General features: G+C 47.2%; 1 protein-coding gene across 2 annotated transcripts in view; it reads left to right on the top strand.

Annotated features, from left to right (window-relative positions):
- Nucleotides 1–3,917: 3,917 nt before the first annotated feature.
- The window catches only part of LOC142558078 (venom serine carboxypeptidase-like), a 31,380-nt gene continuing 17,986 nt past the window's right edge, over nt 3,918–17,311 (top strand). For both annotated transcript variants that reach the window (XR_012822949.1, XM_075670238.1), the window contains exons 1-2: nt 3,918–4,074; nt 15,009–15,201. Coding sequence is in view for 1 of the 2 variants with exons in the window: in XM_075670238.1 (XP_075526353.1) it covers nt 3,965–4,074; nt 15,009–15,201 (303 nt within the window). In the remaining variant the exon portion in view is untranslated. The remainder of the gene's footprint in view (nt 4,075–15,008; nt 15,202–17,311) is intronic.

Here is a 17,311-nt window from a genome sequence, read left to right as displayed (position 1 = left end):
ACCGATTTATTTTCTCTTTTTTTTTCCGATACATCTGTTTCCTTTCTTCCAGTCATTAATGATAGTGTAGATCCTGAAATACCATGGCATCGAATGCAATAATGCTTGTGTTGAATCTCGCTTCAACAGGTCTCCGAATCGTGATTACACAACCTACAAGACTAGGCACGCGAGCCCACAGCGCACACGAAGGCACCAGCCGTCTCGGCTCGCCTAAGCTTTGCACCCACCCGTAGACTACGTCATAGGCAGCGCTCGAGGAGCCGCACTCAGCCGCGCTATGAGCCTCGACGGCCCAGCTAGATGCGGAGCACCCACCCCTCTTCCCCTCCGCCCCTTTTAGCGTGCCCTTGATCACGTTATCCAGCGCTCACCTTCCCCCTGACTCATTTGCACATTGGGTGAGCGGCACAACGTTTCGCATCAAACCACCAACCTTCTCGACTCCCAATTCACACGCTTTTCATCGCGATAGAATCTTGTCGCACTTGAACTTTATGCGGAACCTCACGACGACGCCAACGTCGAGATTCTCCTGGAGTTTCCCTATAATTGTAAGATACGAGGAGATGGAGTCCTTAAGGTAACAGGCAACTTTGTTATTTTTGTAATGCAGCAACTTTTGTCGTTTTCGGCAATGTTCGCTTCCGTAAGCACTACAACGTTTGACTTAAGATCCGTATGAACCCTAGGTATAGCGAAGTTTCTAGGTGAGCTTCGCCACAAGTGTAACACTCCTTCGTCTTCGTTTGATAATATATGAGCAGTGAAAGGCGGTTGCTCTACATTTGCCGTAGACTATAGGCGTAGTGCCCAATGTGGTCCAGAATCTACTTTAAAATTCCCGGCCACGGCGGCCGCATTTCGATGGGGGCGAAATGCGAAAACACCCCTGTACATAGATTTAGGTGCACGTCAAAGAACCCCAGGTAGTCAAAATTTCCGGTGTCCTCCACTACGGCGTGCCTCATAATCAGAAAGTGGTTTTGGCACGTAAAACCCCATAATTTTTACAAAACGAGACGAACGAGACCCTTTGCCAAGTTGAAATCTAGAGTGAGCTGTCTGCTGGATTTGTGATGGAAAAGAAACCTGCCATGAGTAACTACTTAAGAGGAAAAAAAAAGAAATCAGGAAAGAAACAATTTATGATAACTCAAAGGGAAGCTCGTTACTTTTCGAAGCGAGATCGGGATGCCTTAGAACACGCACCTATAAAGCGAGATATAAGAAAGAAGAAGAAGTATGAGCTTGCTGCGGTAAAGCTAGCGAAACAATGGAGCATGTTTTATTAGAATGTGAAGACGTCTACCCAGTGGTCGATTTAGGCACCACTGGCCTCCTTGAGGCCCTTGGGTCCAGCGGGAGTAATGGTAAACATGTCCGCAATGGGCATTAGTAAGAGGCGATTCGAGGATTGGTGGAAGAATAGTAGGGAAACGACAAAAGACGGAGACGTACAAAAGCACAGTTGGTACTAGGGGATCAGAAAATTTGGGTGTGGTAGTTCATAGTGTTTTTTTTTATTTTTTTATTGTTTAACCTAGGTAGGATATTAGGCAGTATAATAGCAAGAGTTTGGTGGTGCAACCCACCACCCCGTTCGAAAGGGGACGCTCATAACATCCATCCATCCGTCCGTGCCGCCTTGTCACAGCGCGACGAAAGGCACATCTCTGTGGACTCGACTCAGCTGAATAAATACGTAAAACGCAATCGACTTGAGGTTAATTCTGGAGCCCATCAGCGAAGTAGTATTTTTCAAGCTTCATGCGAGCTTACATTCAACCGCGTGAAGTTTCAAGAAAGCTGCCACAAGCTAACTCCATTTGTAACTTCGTACAGCCAAGCAGCTGTGATCGTGTAGTCGATTTGGCATTGCGCTGCTAATCCGAGAGCGCGAGATCAAATCCCGGCAACGGCGGCATCATCTCGATGGAGCAAAATGTAAAAACAAAAATGCCATGTAGTGTGCACTAAGTGCACGTTAACGAACCTGAGGTGGTCAAGATTATTTCCGCGGTCCCCCACTGCGGCGTGCCTCGTAATTAAATCGTGAATGCGGCACGTAAAACTCCACAACTCCATTCGAACAGCCGTTACTGCTTTGAACAACTGCAGCTGTCATGGCCTCATCTTCGGAACACTTCCAGACGAAGGAGCGATAGTCTTATTGCGACGTCACAAGAGACGTAGGCACGCGGTACTCAGCCTTCAACACGGACGCAGTGCGGCCTGCGACCGCTGCACCTGGGAGACTGATGCATGCGTCAGTGGTTTCTAATATCATGTGATCGCCGTTATCAGTTTTCATAATGTCAAGTGGAATCCTAATTTGAGCCCGATGTACCAGGCCACTTGGCGCACTCGTTCAAACGCTCGTTTTATAGCTGAACGTAACAAATTATTTTTATTGCGCTTTCAAGTAGTCGAAGCGGCACAGCCTTTGCTGCAAAATAAAAGGCCTGCGGATCCCACGTACATGTGACGTTTCATTTCTAGGAAAGCCTTCTTTGATGCTTACGCAAAATTGTTGTTGTTATTGTAGTTGGTGTTGGTGGCGGTGTTTGCCCCCAATTTAGGCCTCCTTCACACCAGGGGGGAAATGGCCAACGTTTGAAATAGATACACTAATTAAATTAAGAGTTCTTATTACCTTTAGTTAAATAAATATGTCATACAAAACTTAAACATGATCATGCGAGTCTTTTGATGAAACCGCAAGAGAATAAAACAAATACAAATCAAGTGTTACAACGAAGAAAAAGGGGATCGGCATGTCAGTCTCCCTGCAGCAATCATGTACTCGGGGACAGTTTGACGTACTTCTTTCGGGCGCTACCAAAGGAGCCCGCCCCAAAGAGATAAATTATGAAATACTGAGAGACTAAGGCCACTACTCGTTGGGGATTCATCTAAGTATGTCTTTTTTCGGGACTATTTCATCAGCATGAGAGGGGGAAGTAGCCCAATAATTCTACATCTCCTCATGTAGCGCAAATATTCGACGGTGCGGTATAATTCAAAATTTCAATCAAGGTTACCAGGTTTAATTGCTGTACTCTATACAGTAGAAATATCTTAACGCTTCCTATTTTCTTATTTATCTATATCTCAGCGCTCCTCGCTCAAAGCCCGCTCCGCTCCCCATCGTAGTCACTTATCACTTCTGTGTAGCCGTATTTATTATTTCTTTTCTGTTGCCGACTTCCCTTATCTGCAGTACAGCGCTTTTCGCTCTATGCACATTCTGGTCCCATTTTGTGCACTTTGACTTCTTTCTCTAATTCGGCTGCTGACGACTCATTCTTTTTTCCTCTACAGCGGACTTCAATTTTCTGTTGCCTACTTCTTCATGTCTTCTTGTTCTGCCTATTTATTCCAGCACCTACCCAGAGGCCCACACTCATTCTTGAGTATTGGTCAACGATGTTCACCGGCCCATTGCCACACGCCCATTTACACATGCGCAGTGGCCTAAGCTATCTATTCGGGCACACATGCATTTGCACATACACACTGGTCCAATTTGTACAATCGGCAAGAACGTTGCGGCCAGCACCCGCAATGCAGAGACAAAAGGCAAAGAAAGTTTGGCTTTAACGAACGGAGAACAAACATTTTTTGCCAGTATTATATTTCTTGCGAGAGAGGGACCGGCGTGGCAAGAATGATTTGACCGCTTATTTTTTTCGACCTTTCCCCGCTGATACCTATGAACCATCCTGTTTTGAAATAAGTGGTTTATTCGTTCATTCACTAATGCAAGACGAGGCACTGCACTCTTCGCTGAGTCATTCACTTTCACAAAAGACGTCAGGACTTTTTTTTACAAGCGCGAGCCCCGTCTCTACATGTGGAATTGGCAGACATACAGCTTCTAATAACCTTTAGGGGAAATGGCAATATAAACAAGCCTCATCGTAGACCTTAGATGCAAGTTTTGGCGTGACGCACACAGGACATGGGCTGTTGGAGAATATGGACAGTCGATGTGTTATTGCTGCCTCTTCTTACTCTGTGCAGATGCGACGGCGATCAAGCACCAAATCCGTGCCTTTATCTTGAGACGCCGTAAGTTATGATATTACCTAGGAGATTTTATGCTAAAGATACCTAACGCTGCCGGTAACCCTCGGAATGCATGGCGGTGGTTGGCTTTAAGGATCATAGAAAAGGTCTTAAAACATATTTCCTTAAAACGAGCAACACGTTTGAATGGGTGCGATGCACACCGTGCAAGTAGTACTTGCCGAATAATTTCTTCAACAGGACCTAATCTGAAGGCAGCTATAGATCACAATGTATAGTTTTCCTATTCCCCTGCAACTCATCGTGCCCTCGCAACTTATGTGGACTCCATAGAAGAGTAGTGCCACGGCAGCTCAATAGGAAGGCACACGGGGCATGCGTTTCTGTCGAGCAGCTTGTTGTTGTTGTCATTCTGAGTGATTGTTGCACTTACGCCTTAATCACCGATTTCATGGCCAATTACGCTTTGGGGGTAATTACTTGCCCCCATAGCGTAATTGGCCATGAATTCGGTGTTTAAGGCGTCAGTGGTAGTGCCCTGCCAACCGTTTTTTTTTTTAAGCTAGCTGTCTTTGCCTTTTTCCTCCTTCTACTGCTGCTACTGCTAGGTTGTTGTTTTTGTTGTTGTTGTTGTTCTTGTTCTTGTTGTTGTTGTTGTCGTCGTCGTCGTCGTCGTCGTCGTCGTTGTTGTTGTTGTTGTTGTTGTTGAGCGCGGTAGAGAGGATAGGTGATGTGAGAAACTCGTTTGGCCCTTTCAACCAAGCCGCCACGATGCCGCCAGCTCCGTAGGCGTCGCTACGACATCCTCTCGAGTGCTGTAATAATCCCTGAGCTCCCCCGAAAAAGCACTGGGGTGGGTGCAACGCTTCCCCTCTGGACTGCAACAGTCAAGAGAGGAAGTACATCAAATAGTAGTGAGGATTGAAGACTGGGTGTGTTGGTACAGTATACAAAAAGTGGGACTGCACGACAGTTTGACGGGACACACAGCAGAGCACCCTGCCATGTGTTTCTCTATGGTGTGTAACGTCAAAATGCTGCACAATCCCACTTGAGGTAAAGGGAGGAGGCGGGTACAAGAGACGCTATAACAGCCTTGCCACTCCTGGTTCGTGGCAGTTTGCATACATGAGGATAGCGCGGGAGAAGGAAAAGGCTACTTATGAAAGCGAGGAAACGATGGCTACTAGACATGGCAGCCAGCTGTGAACGAACTGCATAAATTTATGTGTAACGCACGGTACGGTACGTTTCTGCTATTTCTGACAAAGTCCGTGCAAATTGGTCAAGCGAACAACCGCCGCAGGGCGTGCACACGCAAAGCCGTATTAAATCACCGCAGCGTCCAGACGACACTTTCGAACAGGCCGCCCATCACATGAACATTTCTGTACCCGCCGCGGTAGCTTTGTGATCACGGTAGCGATCACGGTAGCGTCGTTTCAACAGGGGCGAAATGCGACGAGAGTCGTGTACTTAGGTTAGATGCACGTTAAATAACTGCACATGGTAAATTTAATCCGAAGACCCCCACTGCAGCGTGTCTCATAATCACATTGAGAGTTTGGCACAAAAGCCTATATTTGAATATTGTTTAATGTTCTGACACGACGCGATGAACTGCGAGAGGTAATGATAGTGCGAACCTTCTCGCAGGCTATGAACAATGGCTCTAAACTACGCCTCAAGCAAATACGTCCCGCTGTGTATTCCGTGGACTACGAAGACAAACAATAGCGGTGTACGCAAGCTAACCTTTAGCATCAACTCATCACTCTCGTATTGCAGTAAACTCCGAAGAATTTGAATTTTCGCCGTAAACATCACTGTCAGTACTCGTTGAGTGGTCATGGCGCGATCCACCTGGTCAGCATCCGTTCCATCAAAGGAATTGTATTTCGACTTACTTTTGCGCAATAGTGTCAGCACCTGTTGCGCTGCTGCCTACGAATCAGGCTCACGAACTCATATGCTGTCCAGAATAAACCTAATCACACGCTCAACCACTTCCAGAGCGTCCGTTACGTTCAAGAATTCGTACTCGGAGGAAAGGGTGCATTCGCCGGACTACACCTTTGTTGAAGTCTTACTGAAATGCACTTCCTTCGCTTCCATTCTAAAGAGCGCTTTTATCTCGCCTCAGCTCGCGTGCAACAAGGTTCTCCCGGGGGGGGGGGGGGGGGGGGGGGGCTTAGACCCCTGTTTAAGCCCTGCTGAAACGCTAAACTCACGCTCAAGAAGTGCAAATACTAGCATTATTCGACCGCCGCCACCACTCCCGAAGACATGTTATAGCAGTTAAAGTCAGGGCCTTTGGGTACCATGGTGTTACAGAGCGCAAGACTTAAGTCCTAGACAATCATTTCTCTCAAGCGATCGACTCTGCTGTGGAAAGGACGATGACAAAACTATAGATGAATAATTATCCAGCCTGTCTAACGTTTGAAGCAAATCATTTGCAGTGAGATTATGCAAATACTGCAGGCCACTGCGGAATCGATGCAGTCCTCAGTATCTTGTATCACTACTGAAATGGCTTGCGATATGGTAGAGAACAGAAAGCGCGCCATTCTCGTTTTTTCCGATACATAACCGAGTGGCCATCTCATTTTCTTACCATCTTCATGAAATAGCTCAGGTAGAGTCTTAAATACCTTGGTGTGATTTATGACGCATAGCTGTCCAGCAGGCCCGCGCAGCACCCGCCAGGTACTCCCTGTGAGTCCCTGCGTTGGAGACGCGCGTTACGTCCTGACGCGCGTGCTACAGGACCTTCAATAAAGTTTATTCAATCAACTGACTCCCACACATAGATTATGTGATAGGAAAAGGCACCCGCACTATTCGCGTTTTGCGTGTGCCGAGCAATCGACGAACAGGATTGAGAAGAGATACACTCGTGATGATTTATGTTCGGAACGTACGTCCTGTATTAGGATTTGATTGCCGAACTGCTCTCCGGAGCACCAGCCCACAAGTCTCGCCCCCTCAGCCTCTTCTAACACGAAGCATTGCATTTGCGCCATGGGTTTCCTAAATTAGTTGCAAATGCTGTTCTTCTTCTAGAATCGCGCGTTTCCTGTCTTCACAGCAGGTTCCATACGTCTTTAGACAGTGCAAACGTTCTTGAGAGTTTGTGGATCACCATTAAGACATTCTCCAACGGTCTTTGTTTCCAAGCTGCGGTTTTTCTTTTGATGTGGATCGCCTGCGATCACATGATCTGAAAAACATTTACTTCACCACTTACGCGTGCGCAGCTGCGATGTACTTCCGACTCACGACAGCTCCGTTGCTATTGCGATGAATTTAGATTACACATTTTTCTAAAAATGCGAAATTACTTCCACATCGTACTTTAGACGGTGTATTACAAGCTCATTTGAAGAGCATGCAGTCTAAGTAACATGGAAATCGCCTCTGATGCTTCACAGTGTGCACAAAAGTTAGGTATAGGTACCTGACTGAATCTAATCGATTACCATGCTAAACTAATCATTCCCCTTTCCAATCAACCCCTAATTAATTTTTCTGCGATAACAATTATATGGACACTTAAGGCGCACTCCAAGGCGGGCGGAAGCGCGCCTTCTTCTGTCGCGCGCGAAGCACAGGCATGAAGCGAGCGAGAGGGGCGTTCTTCTCTGGCGGCTGCAGCTTACGGCGTGGCCGTGCTGGCGTGGTATATTGAAAGCGATCTGCGACGTGGCCAAAGTGCGCGCCCGCGCTGGCCTCATCTTCCAAGCGATCGGCGATATTCGCAGAGTGCGTGTAGTACCGGTAGCTTCGTATGCGCTGTGCGTTCGACGTTTCGTTTGCGTTGAAGCGAGAGATGCACGAAGGTCAATTCCCTCGCTGCTCCTGCCGCAATTGCCCAAACAAGACATGTGACAGCGAGTCGCCGTGGTTATCGAGCGAGATGTGTTCATGTTTACCTGTGCGTGCGTGACACCATGCTCGTTAATTTAGTTAGTGAGCGAATGTTTACTTGTTCACAGGGCCGATAAAGCTGCTATCATTACTTCGTGCATCTATCTACTAATTTGATATTGCAATCGGTGCTTCGCCTTTCAGGTGAAACTGCGACTTTTCTAAGCATAACATGATTTTAGTTCCCGTTGTCAGTGGTCTCCAAGTGACCTTGAGCCAAAAGCTAGAGCCATTATCCGGGTAACCTACGAAAACATCCGGGCACAAGGTGATTTAATCACCCGTAGCCATGCTTACAACTGTGGCATTAACCTAAAGTACAATATAAGGTATAGCCCATGTAATACACCGTACTTGATTTCAACAAAACAGATCAGCAAATGAAATAGTAAATGGCGCCTGCTTGACACTGGTTTTGCCACACACAACAACAACAACAACAAAACATCAATAAAGTATCCATGCAAAAGCAATATTGTCAGCCTCGAATTCATCGATGAGACCTGGGGCACATACAAATACAAAGTCTCAGCTCAGGCAAACAGAATTTGAGCATCATTCTGGCTATAGGAAGACCCTGCCTCGAGACAGTTAGGTACCTCGTAGCCCAGTATCGAAGAAGTTTGGCTTTACCGAGTTTGAACAACTGTTCTGCACGATCACCCCGCACTGTCACCCGTAGTTTGCGAATTCTGGCGTACCTTTCTCTATTTCACTGCCGAGACAGTTTTGCAATGCTGCAGAAGCACCACAAAACGTAGCTAGCGCTGTAGTAGACGAGACTCGCGAACCGATCTCGGCGCTGCGGGGGCCGCACGATTGATATTCCGAACATCCTTGCAACTATATTCCAGAAGGTGCGTGTGACAACGCACTCCTTTACTACATGTGTGTTGCTCCCTGTTTCTGCGCAATTTATGTATTTATCATTCGCTACCATATGATAGAGAAATGTGCGGAATATAACCAATCCTTATATATAGCTTTCATTGATTACGAGAAAGCGTTTGATTCAGTCGAAACCTCAGCAGTCATGAAGGCATTACGGAATCCGGGTGTAGACGAGCGGTATGTAAAAATACTGAAAGATATCTATAGCGGCTCCCCAGCCACCGTAGTCCTCCATAAGGAAAGCAGCAAATGCCAATAAAGAACGGTGTCAGGAAGGGAGATACCATCTCTCCAATGCTATTCACAGCGTGTTTCCAGGAGGTATTCAGAGACGTGGATTGGGAAGAATTGGGGATAAGAGGTAATGGAGAATACCTTAGTGACTTGCGAATCGCTGATCATATTGCCTTGCTTAGTAACTCAGAGGACCAATTGCAATGCATGCTCACTGGCCTGGAGAGGCAAAGCAGAAGGGTGGGTCTAAGAATTAATCTGCAGAAAACTAACGTAACGTTTAACAGTATCGGAAGAGAACAGCAGTTTACGATAGGTAGCAAGGCCCTGGAAGTGGTAAGGGAATCCACCTACTTAGGAAAAGTAGTGACCGCGGATCCGGATCAAGAGACTGAAATTATCAGAAGAATAAGAATGGGCTGGGGTGCGTTTGCCAATCATTCACAGATCATGAACAGCAGGTTCCCACTGTTCCACAGGAGAAAAGTGTATAGCAGCTGTGTCTTCCAAGTACTCATGTACGGAGCAGAAACCTGGAGGCTTACGAAAAGGGTTCTACCCTAATTGAGGACGACGCAACGAGCTATGCAAAGAAGAACAATGGGTGTAACGTTAAGGAATAAGAAAAGAGCAGATTAGGTGACGGAACAAACGCGAGTAAATGACATCATAGTTGAAATAAACAAAAAGAAATGGGGCATGCGCAGGACATGTAATGAGTAGGGAAGATAACCGATAGTCATTAAGGGTTACGGACTGGATTCCAAGGGAAGGGAAGCGTAACAGGGGCGGCAGAGAGTTAAGTGGGCGGATGAGATTGAGAAGTTTGCAGGGACAACATGGCCACAATTAGTACATCACCGGGGTAGTTGGAGAAGTATTGGAGAGGCCTTTGCCCTGCAGTGGGCGTAACCACGCTGATGATGATGATGACCATATACCAGCGTTCAAGCCTGTCTCTTGTAGGTAGAATGCCCCACTCATATTGCCAATGAAAATACTCCACTTGAGATGGCAAATCAGGTGAAAGCACGGCTGTCCTAGTTTGCGTAGTAGATGTCCATGGAGGTACGGCCGTCTCACACAATATTCCACAAAGTCTAACATCCGGTGTCGCACGCCACTTTGTAATTCTTAGTTGCAAAATCTGCCTTTGCAAGCGCGCAGCCGTCGCATAGCGCGGTGCTGGCGTTACCGCTGTCGTAAGCAAGTTAGCTGTACTCTGCGGCATAAGCGTTCGACGGTAATGGCCCAGCCGATAACGGAGCAGCGGCCTGCCTGGGTACTCGTTATCACCAATTAGATCACATATACTCTTAGTTCATAGCAGCCTACCAAATGTAACTATGCATGGCAAGCTCCATCCTCCGCTGGATTTCGGCAGACGCAAAAAACTGCTGCACTTCTTATTGCGACTTCTTTAGGCAGAACCACGAGAAAATGAGCCGGTTTACTGCGCATAATGTTGGTGACGGCGGGAGAGCTATATCCTTGCAGCAAACCAAAGTTTACTGCCCAATACTTTCTTAATAAAGAAAGCCCTTACTGACAGCAGTAGTGGCGGCGTAGTCACTGCTTTCGACTGTTCTTTAATGGAGCTGACAATGTCTCGCCACGTGGGAGGTGAAACACCACTTGTACAAAATTTCATGCCTAGTATTTGCAAACGCTCGGTCTGTGTAATGTGTCCTGGTAATATTATCGCAGCGTGGTTATAAAGTTATCGACCTCAATTTAATGCTTCACATTTCCTCATATTTATTTTGCCCCCTGACATTGAAGAATATTTGTTATAAACGCGAAATACCTCTACGAGATTGTCCCCATCCCGTAAGAACAAAGTGATGTCATCTGCATACGCTTCTAAATTTAAGCACCCTGTTCGCGGCATAAGAAAACCTCTTACGAGCGGTATCTCGCTAAAATGCCTTAACGACGAGTGAATCGCAAGCACAGACAATATATGTTCCCGAATACAACGTCCAGAATATCTACGAACTCTTCAGGGAAGTTACCAGCATCGTAAAACCTCAAATAAGTACTGGTGTTCTAAGCGGTCGAACGCTTTAGCTTGGTCCAAGCGTACCAATAGTACTGAAGCTGTTGTGTATTGTATGATATCACGTGTTAAGCTGGGAGACGAAAATATATTCCGACCAGACACGGAACATGCTTGATGAACACTGACTACTTTTGGCAATAATATCTTCATGCGATTTACCAGAAGGGTAGTCAATATCTTGTAGTCTGTGTTGAGCTGCGTTATAGGCCTCCAGGATGAGGGTTCTGCAAGGTTGGAGTCTGGCTTTGGCCAGAACATTACGCGGCCCCGATTAAACGATTTATGAATACCTTCCCGTGCAAGAATTCCGTTCAGGAGTGATACTAAGGCAGTGCTTACTTCTTCTCAGCAGGACCGGTAAAAATCGACTGTAAGCCATCTGGACCGGGTGTTGATCCGCTGTTCACAGATCGTATAACATCAAAACTTCTTGCAGATATGTTGGAGACAATAAAGTCTTGCCTTCTGTATCTTCCATTAGAGCAGGTTATCCCAAATATCCAAAAATTTTTCAACAAGAAGTTGTGCATTGTAAATCTTTTCTGCTGATAATGCGTCTGAGAACCAGTTCCAAAACATTATTTCGATATCTCGCTTCGCACCGCTCTCTGTCCCATCTTCTGTTATAACTTCTTCAATATTTGCCTCCTGCTGAACGCACGAGCCAGCGGCAGTACTTCAGGATCAAAAATTGACCTGTTCGTCATCCACGTCTTTGCAGAAGTACGAGAGTACCAGCTCATATGTGTATGGTATCATTCACGGTGGGGTCCAGGTACTCGCGAATTAACTGCGTTTGGGACCCACTGTCTTGTGCTATTCTTTTCCTTCTCAGGCGGCAACCGCCAGGGGGCGCGAAGCAGTACGAACGCGCTCACTTCGCGGTCTGCATCTTCATGATTTTTAATTGGTTTTTCGCTTGAAAACACCCGAGAAGCTTTACCACCAGTTTCACGATGTTCCTAGGAAAACCTGGACGCCACGCAAGTGGGCCTCGTGAACGCTAAAGCAATGCCAACGCGGTTAACCGACAACGGCTTCAATAACGCAGGAGATTCCCTCGTCGGAGGTAGGCCTATCCATGGCTATCGACGCGGCAACTGAGCAAGAATCCCTTCATCTACAACGGGATGAGATAGCAGACGACCAAATGGACCAAGCTCACCACTACTATGACTCGGTGAGTCAAGTTTTTAACAACTCTCACTCCCTTGAAGAAGAGAAGGCTGCCGGAAAGCAGTAAAATCCGGCAAACAATGTAAACAAAAGGCATTGGAGCAGGAGCGCCGCAACGCAGGTCCCCAAAACCAATTTCAGAGGAGCACGTCAGCCTATAACAAATTGTCTAAACTATCGCCATTGCCGAAGCATGGTTACAAAATTGTCATTTGCCCGAACCAGGGCATCCCTCGAAGGAACGTTCTCACTCCCACGCTTGCACAAGAAATCATAGAGGCATGTCAAGCTAGCTTCAAAGATGACAAATTCATCCTTAGAAGTAACGCGGGATAAAACGCAGCCATCCTATTGACTAAATATAAGGAATTTGCAGACAAAGCACGCCTCATAGGCACGCTCGTACTGAACGGCAGGGCCCACACCGTCCCCGCCTAGGCTGCAAGCGAAGACAATCTACGAGGGGTCATTCACGGTGTACCGATGAACACCTAGAACGACACTTTCCTGGCACACCTCCGAGTGAGAACGCAGTGGGCAGAGATCATCACTGCCCGCATAATCGGCACAACCAAAAGTGCAGCCATCACCTTCTTCGGTCCCACGCTACCACGAACAGTGTAATATTCTGGAGGGGAGCTCCCTTGCTACTCATTCAGATTCACAATTCAAGTTTGCAAGGTCTGCCGTGAAAAGGAGACCGCACGGACGTCTGCCCGGATCCGGACAGCCCTATTTGCTGGCTTTGTGGACTGACAGATCCAACAGATGGACACCCCTGAGCTGTTAGTTGTGCATCGTGCGGGGAGGCCCTTCCCACAAAGGACTCAACTTGCAAAAATAGACTCACGCAACTGAAACCTAGACAGCCACAAATTGAAGCCAACCACAACCATAAGATCCCCCGGGACAACAACAATCACCAATAGAGGACGAAGAACATCCGCTGGGTCTCCTCTGAAGAGGAAGAAGAATCCTACAAGTCGGGCGACGACAAGCGCAGCTCATGGTCGTGCTTCCCGGGCTGACGACCCCGAACGCCAACAAGGAATAAAGCACAAACACCAACTCAACAGAAGAAGCACTACAACAATTCGCCAGCAGTAGGCGGCAAAGGCATCGGCGGGAACCATAGACACACCCAACAGACACCATCGGCAAACGTAAGCTGTGTGGAGCTCGTGGCTCCCAGAGCGGCATATACTGCACCCCATCACACAAAACGTAGACTATTAAAGAGTAATCACAGAAAACAAACAACTTAAACAACGCCAAGACCGATATGAGAGCAAAATAGCCTGGCTCGAAAAACAGCTGACCCAACTTATGGAAACCACACGACGTATAGTACAGCCTGCAAAACAGAAAATAGGACGCCCGAACGAAAAGCCACAAGAGAACGGGCACACTCAGCTACAACCGACACCACTTCGAGAGCCTGTAGTTCATACTGGGACACAACAACCAGAGTCAAACCTCACGGTACAATAACTGCAACTAATGCAACAATACAGCAGCAAACTAAAATACAACTGCAACAGTTCTTGGTAGAATTTGCCGAACTAAAACGATACGTTCATGAAACCTTCCACAAGGAATCGATGCGTAGACGTGAGCATAGTAAACAGCGATCGCAGGAGTCCGATGACAAAAGCATGCTAACCTCGGACGCTGAAAGCCAAACCACCACCTCGCATCGTGGCAATTAGGCAACCCTGAAGAAAAGAGAATCTCACAATATGGTCCTGGAACTGTCGTTCCTTGCAAAACAAACACGCTACACTCACAATATACATACAGGCGGTGCTGATTACTCCAGATATAATTTGCCTGCAAGAAGTGGGAGCTATGCCCCAAGGTGGATTACGGTCTACAGACTGCACGTAAAGCCAAACCACCCGAAGGTAGTGACACTCGTCCGGAAGGAAGTGGCAGCGACACTCACAACGGCACCACACGGAGACACTCCACACTACATCGTCACGATCTGGCCAGCCAAGGAGGGACGACCGAAGCACGTAATATGCAACGTATATAGTCGCCCACAAGACCGGAAAGCGTAGTTTGGCCACATCTTCCAACACCTCAGCACCATGCTTCAACCATGCGACCGCTTAATCAACAAAGGGAATTTCAACGCATGGCACACGACATGGGGATATTCCAAAGACAGACTCAAAGGTACGAAACTCCTACAGGCGATACAGCGATATGACTGCATATTACATAGACACTACCCCCTTTCTAACGAGGGTCTCGAATCCGGCAACATTGATGCATTCAGGTATCGCGTGGCGGTTCATTGACCAGTTGCCTTCACGCAAGAAGATCACGTTCTCGTGACACCTGCGGCAGAAAGGGTGTTCCACATCCGCCGCCAAGGTTTGTGGGCGGTGGCGCTGGCTAACACTCCCAGGGTTCTACTAGGAAACATAAATACCCAATAAAGTGGATTGTGAAACGGCGTAATTAGTAGAGCATCGCACACGTAATGCGAAGGTTCTGGGATGGTTACCTACCTGTGGCAAGTTGTTTATTCATCCACTTTCATTTCCATCAATTTATTGTTTCTTTATTTCATTTAGTAAGCACAAGTAACTTCCCCTATGGTGCCCTTGGTGTCAGTGTTTATTGTCTTTTTATGATATGCTCGAATATTGGTTACATGAAGACCCCTTTACAGTGAGCCATTCGACGATACTGTCCTGTACCCCACAAGTGACCAGGTGGCGAACACCAAACTAACTTCGATGAGGCGGAGAACGCGAGTGTGTTTGCCCGAACCATGCGACAAACTGGAAGCATATTCTGGCTTCATTCCCGTTAACGAAGAAAGCCACAGTTCATATTTGTTCTTCTTGCACATCCTTGCTAAGGTAAGTTTTCACTTTTTCACAATTTTAACGCGAAGTTTTTCTTTCTTTAAATCCCCAAGGTTTGTCGTGTGTCAATCGGTCGCTGGGTATTGCGCTTCGGTGGTTCAGTGCTCGCACGACAGAGAACACTCGGCACCTAAGGAAGGCGCGGTTAAATGCAGTGCCGTAGATGGTCCAGTAACTTTACACCGGCTGCGCCTCTATTACAAGCGCCGGCATTGTCGGCTGTGCAGCCCTACCTAGCACGCCGCGTGCGTTTCTATGTGTTCATCCGCGTGAGGTCGCGTACGTTGTCAACAGCTTTAAGAAACGCCGGATTTCAGTATCCACGTGTGCACGTACATGTAGGCATGTATGTGTGCAGGAGCTCGAACAAGGACAAAGGGGTGAAATTGCGGCGAACCAGTTACGTTTTGGATGTGCAAGGGCAATGTGAGAAGCAGCAGTCTATCAAAAGATTACCTCCGACATAAGAATGTCAACATTCGAGTACAGGCTGTGACGGTAAGGGTCTTTAAGCAACATTTGAATCTGCTTGAAGGTGAAGTCAGGGAAACGTCTTTTTCTTTCTTTTGTGCGGGTGACGGGCGGTGGGAAGGAGTGGGGCAATTGAATTCGCGATATTATAGTATAGGCCAATTTCTATGCGGACATGCACAAGCGAACTAGCACACAGCCATTTTTAACCGCTTACTGCCATGTTCATGTGTGTGGGCAGGGTACGTCAATGAGAAAACCATTCCGCGCAAGTAACGGAACCTTTGCGAGTCTCATTTGTTGCATACGTTGCACAAGTAATTTTCTTACGCATTCGTACTTCTTTGAATAACTTCAAAATTTGAAAAGGACTTTAGATTTTGCGAAACTGGTAATGCTATTCATTTTCACCCGAAAAACATTACAAATCCGAAGCGTTCGCAGCGAATCCTAAACGTTCTGTGCACCCAAGAAAGTGGTGCAACACATACACGAAGGGAACGTCTTCCTCATGCCTCAGAATCACTTTCTCATGTGCTGATACTCCGTGAGGCACGATGTTGTGGTTCTGCGTACCGATAAAGGGAACGCAACTGTGCTACTTGATAGAGGCGACTACGACCAGAAAATGTTGGTCCTGTTGGAAGTCAAGGAAGCTTACGCTCCTTTGTCTTACGAACCCACAAGGTCGGCGTCCCCTTGCGGCCCATAGTGGGCTTTACCATGTCTCCACTGCAAAACCGATCCCGGTGTTTGCACAAAGCACTGATCTCCTTCGCTGGCAAACCTAGGACACACGCGGTGAATTCCTCAGACTTTTTTCACAAGATCCGCAACTTGCAATTGGACGTTGAGGACTTCATGGTGTCGTTCGACGTCGTGGCCTTGTTCACAATTATGCCTGTCGATCTGGTCGTCGGCACATGCGAAGAAGTTTTAAAAAACGACCATTCTCTTGGCGAACGGACGCCCTTTAACGTTGAGCACCTCTGCACGTGGCTGAAATTTTGCCTCAGCAACACGTATTTTTCCTATCGCTCCAGGATATACAAGCAGACAGACGGCACCGCTATGGGCGCGTCCGTATCCCTAACTACCCCTAACCTGGTCATGGAAGCCGTCGAAGCCAGAGTTCTCGCCGGTTTTCAACCAAGACCCAAGCTCTTTTACAGCAGCGTGGACGACTGTTTCTGCGTCTTACGCAAAGAAGACGTCCACAGGCTTCTACATGAGCTCAACACAGTGCACCCAAAGCTGCAGTTTACTGTGGAAATCGAAAAAGATGACTGCCTGCCGTTCCTTGACGTCCTTGTCCTTCGGAACGGTCGTGAGCTATCCTTCATCGTATACCTGAAGCCTAAGCACACAGGCCGGTACCTTGATATCAGTTCTAATCATCCCTTGGCTCACAAGAAATCGGTTGCTTCGTCACTGTTGACACGTGCTACGTGGATCTGAACTGAGAAAGACCACCTTCAATTCGAGCTCAAGATTGTACGGCTACCCCGACCATTTTGTACAAATGAAAAGAAAGTTTTGAAGCCAGTGACAGCTAATCCGAAGGTTTTATCCGCCATCGCTGTGATTCGGTATGTTCGCGGGGTAAGCGAAGCTTTGTCCCGCGTGTTTGCGA

Source organism: Dermacentor variabilis, chromosome 9, assembly GCF_050947875.1.
Source record: "Dermacentor variabilis isolate Ectoservices chromosome 9, ASM5094787v1, whole genome shotgun sequence".
NCBI classification, from domain to species: Eukaryota; Metazoa; Arthropoda; class Arachnida; order Ixodida; family Ixodidae; genus Dermacentor; species Dermacentor variabilis.
The sequence above is the reverse complement of the archived record's forward strand: the minus strand, read 5'-3'. Positions and strand labels throughout refer to the sequence as shown.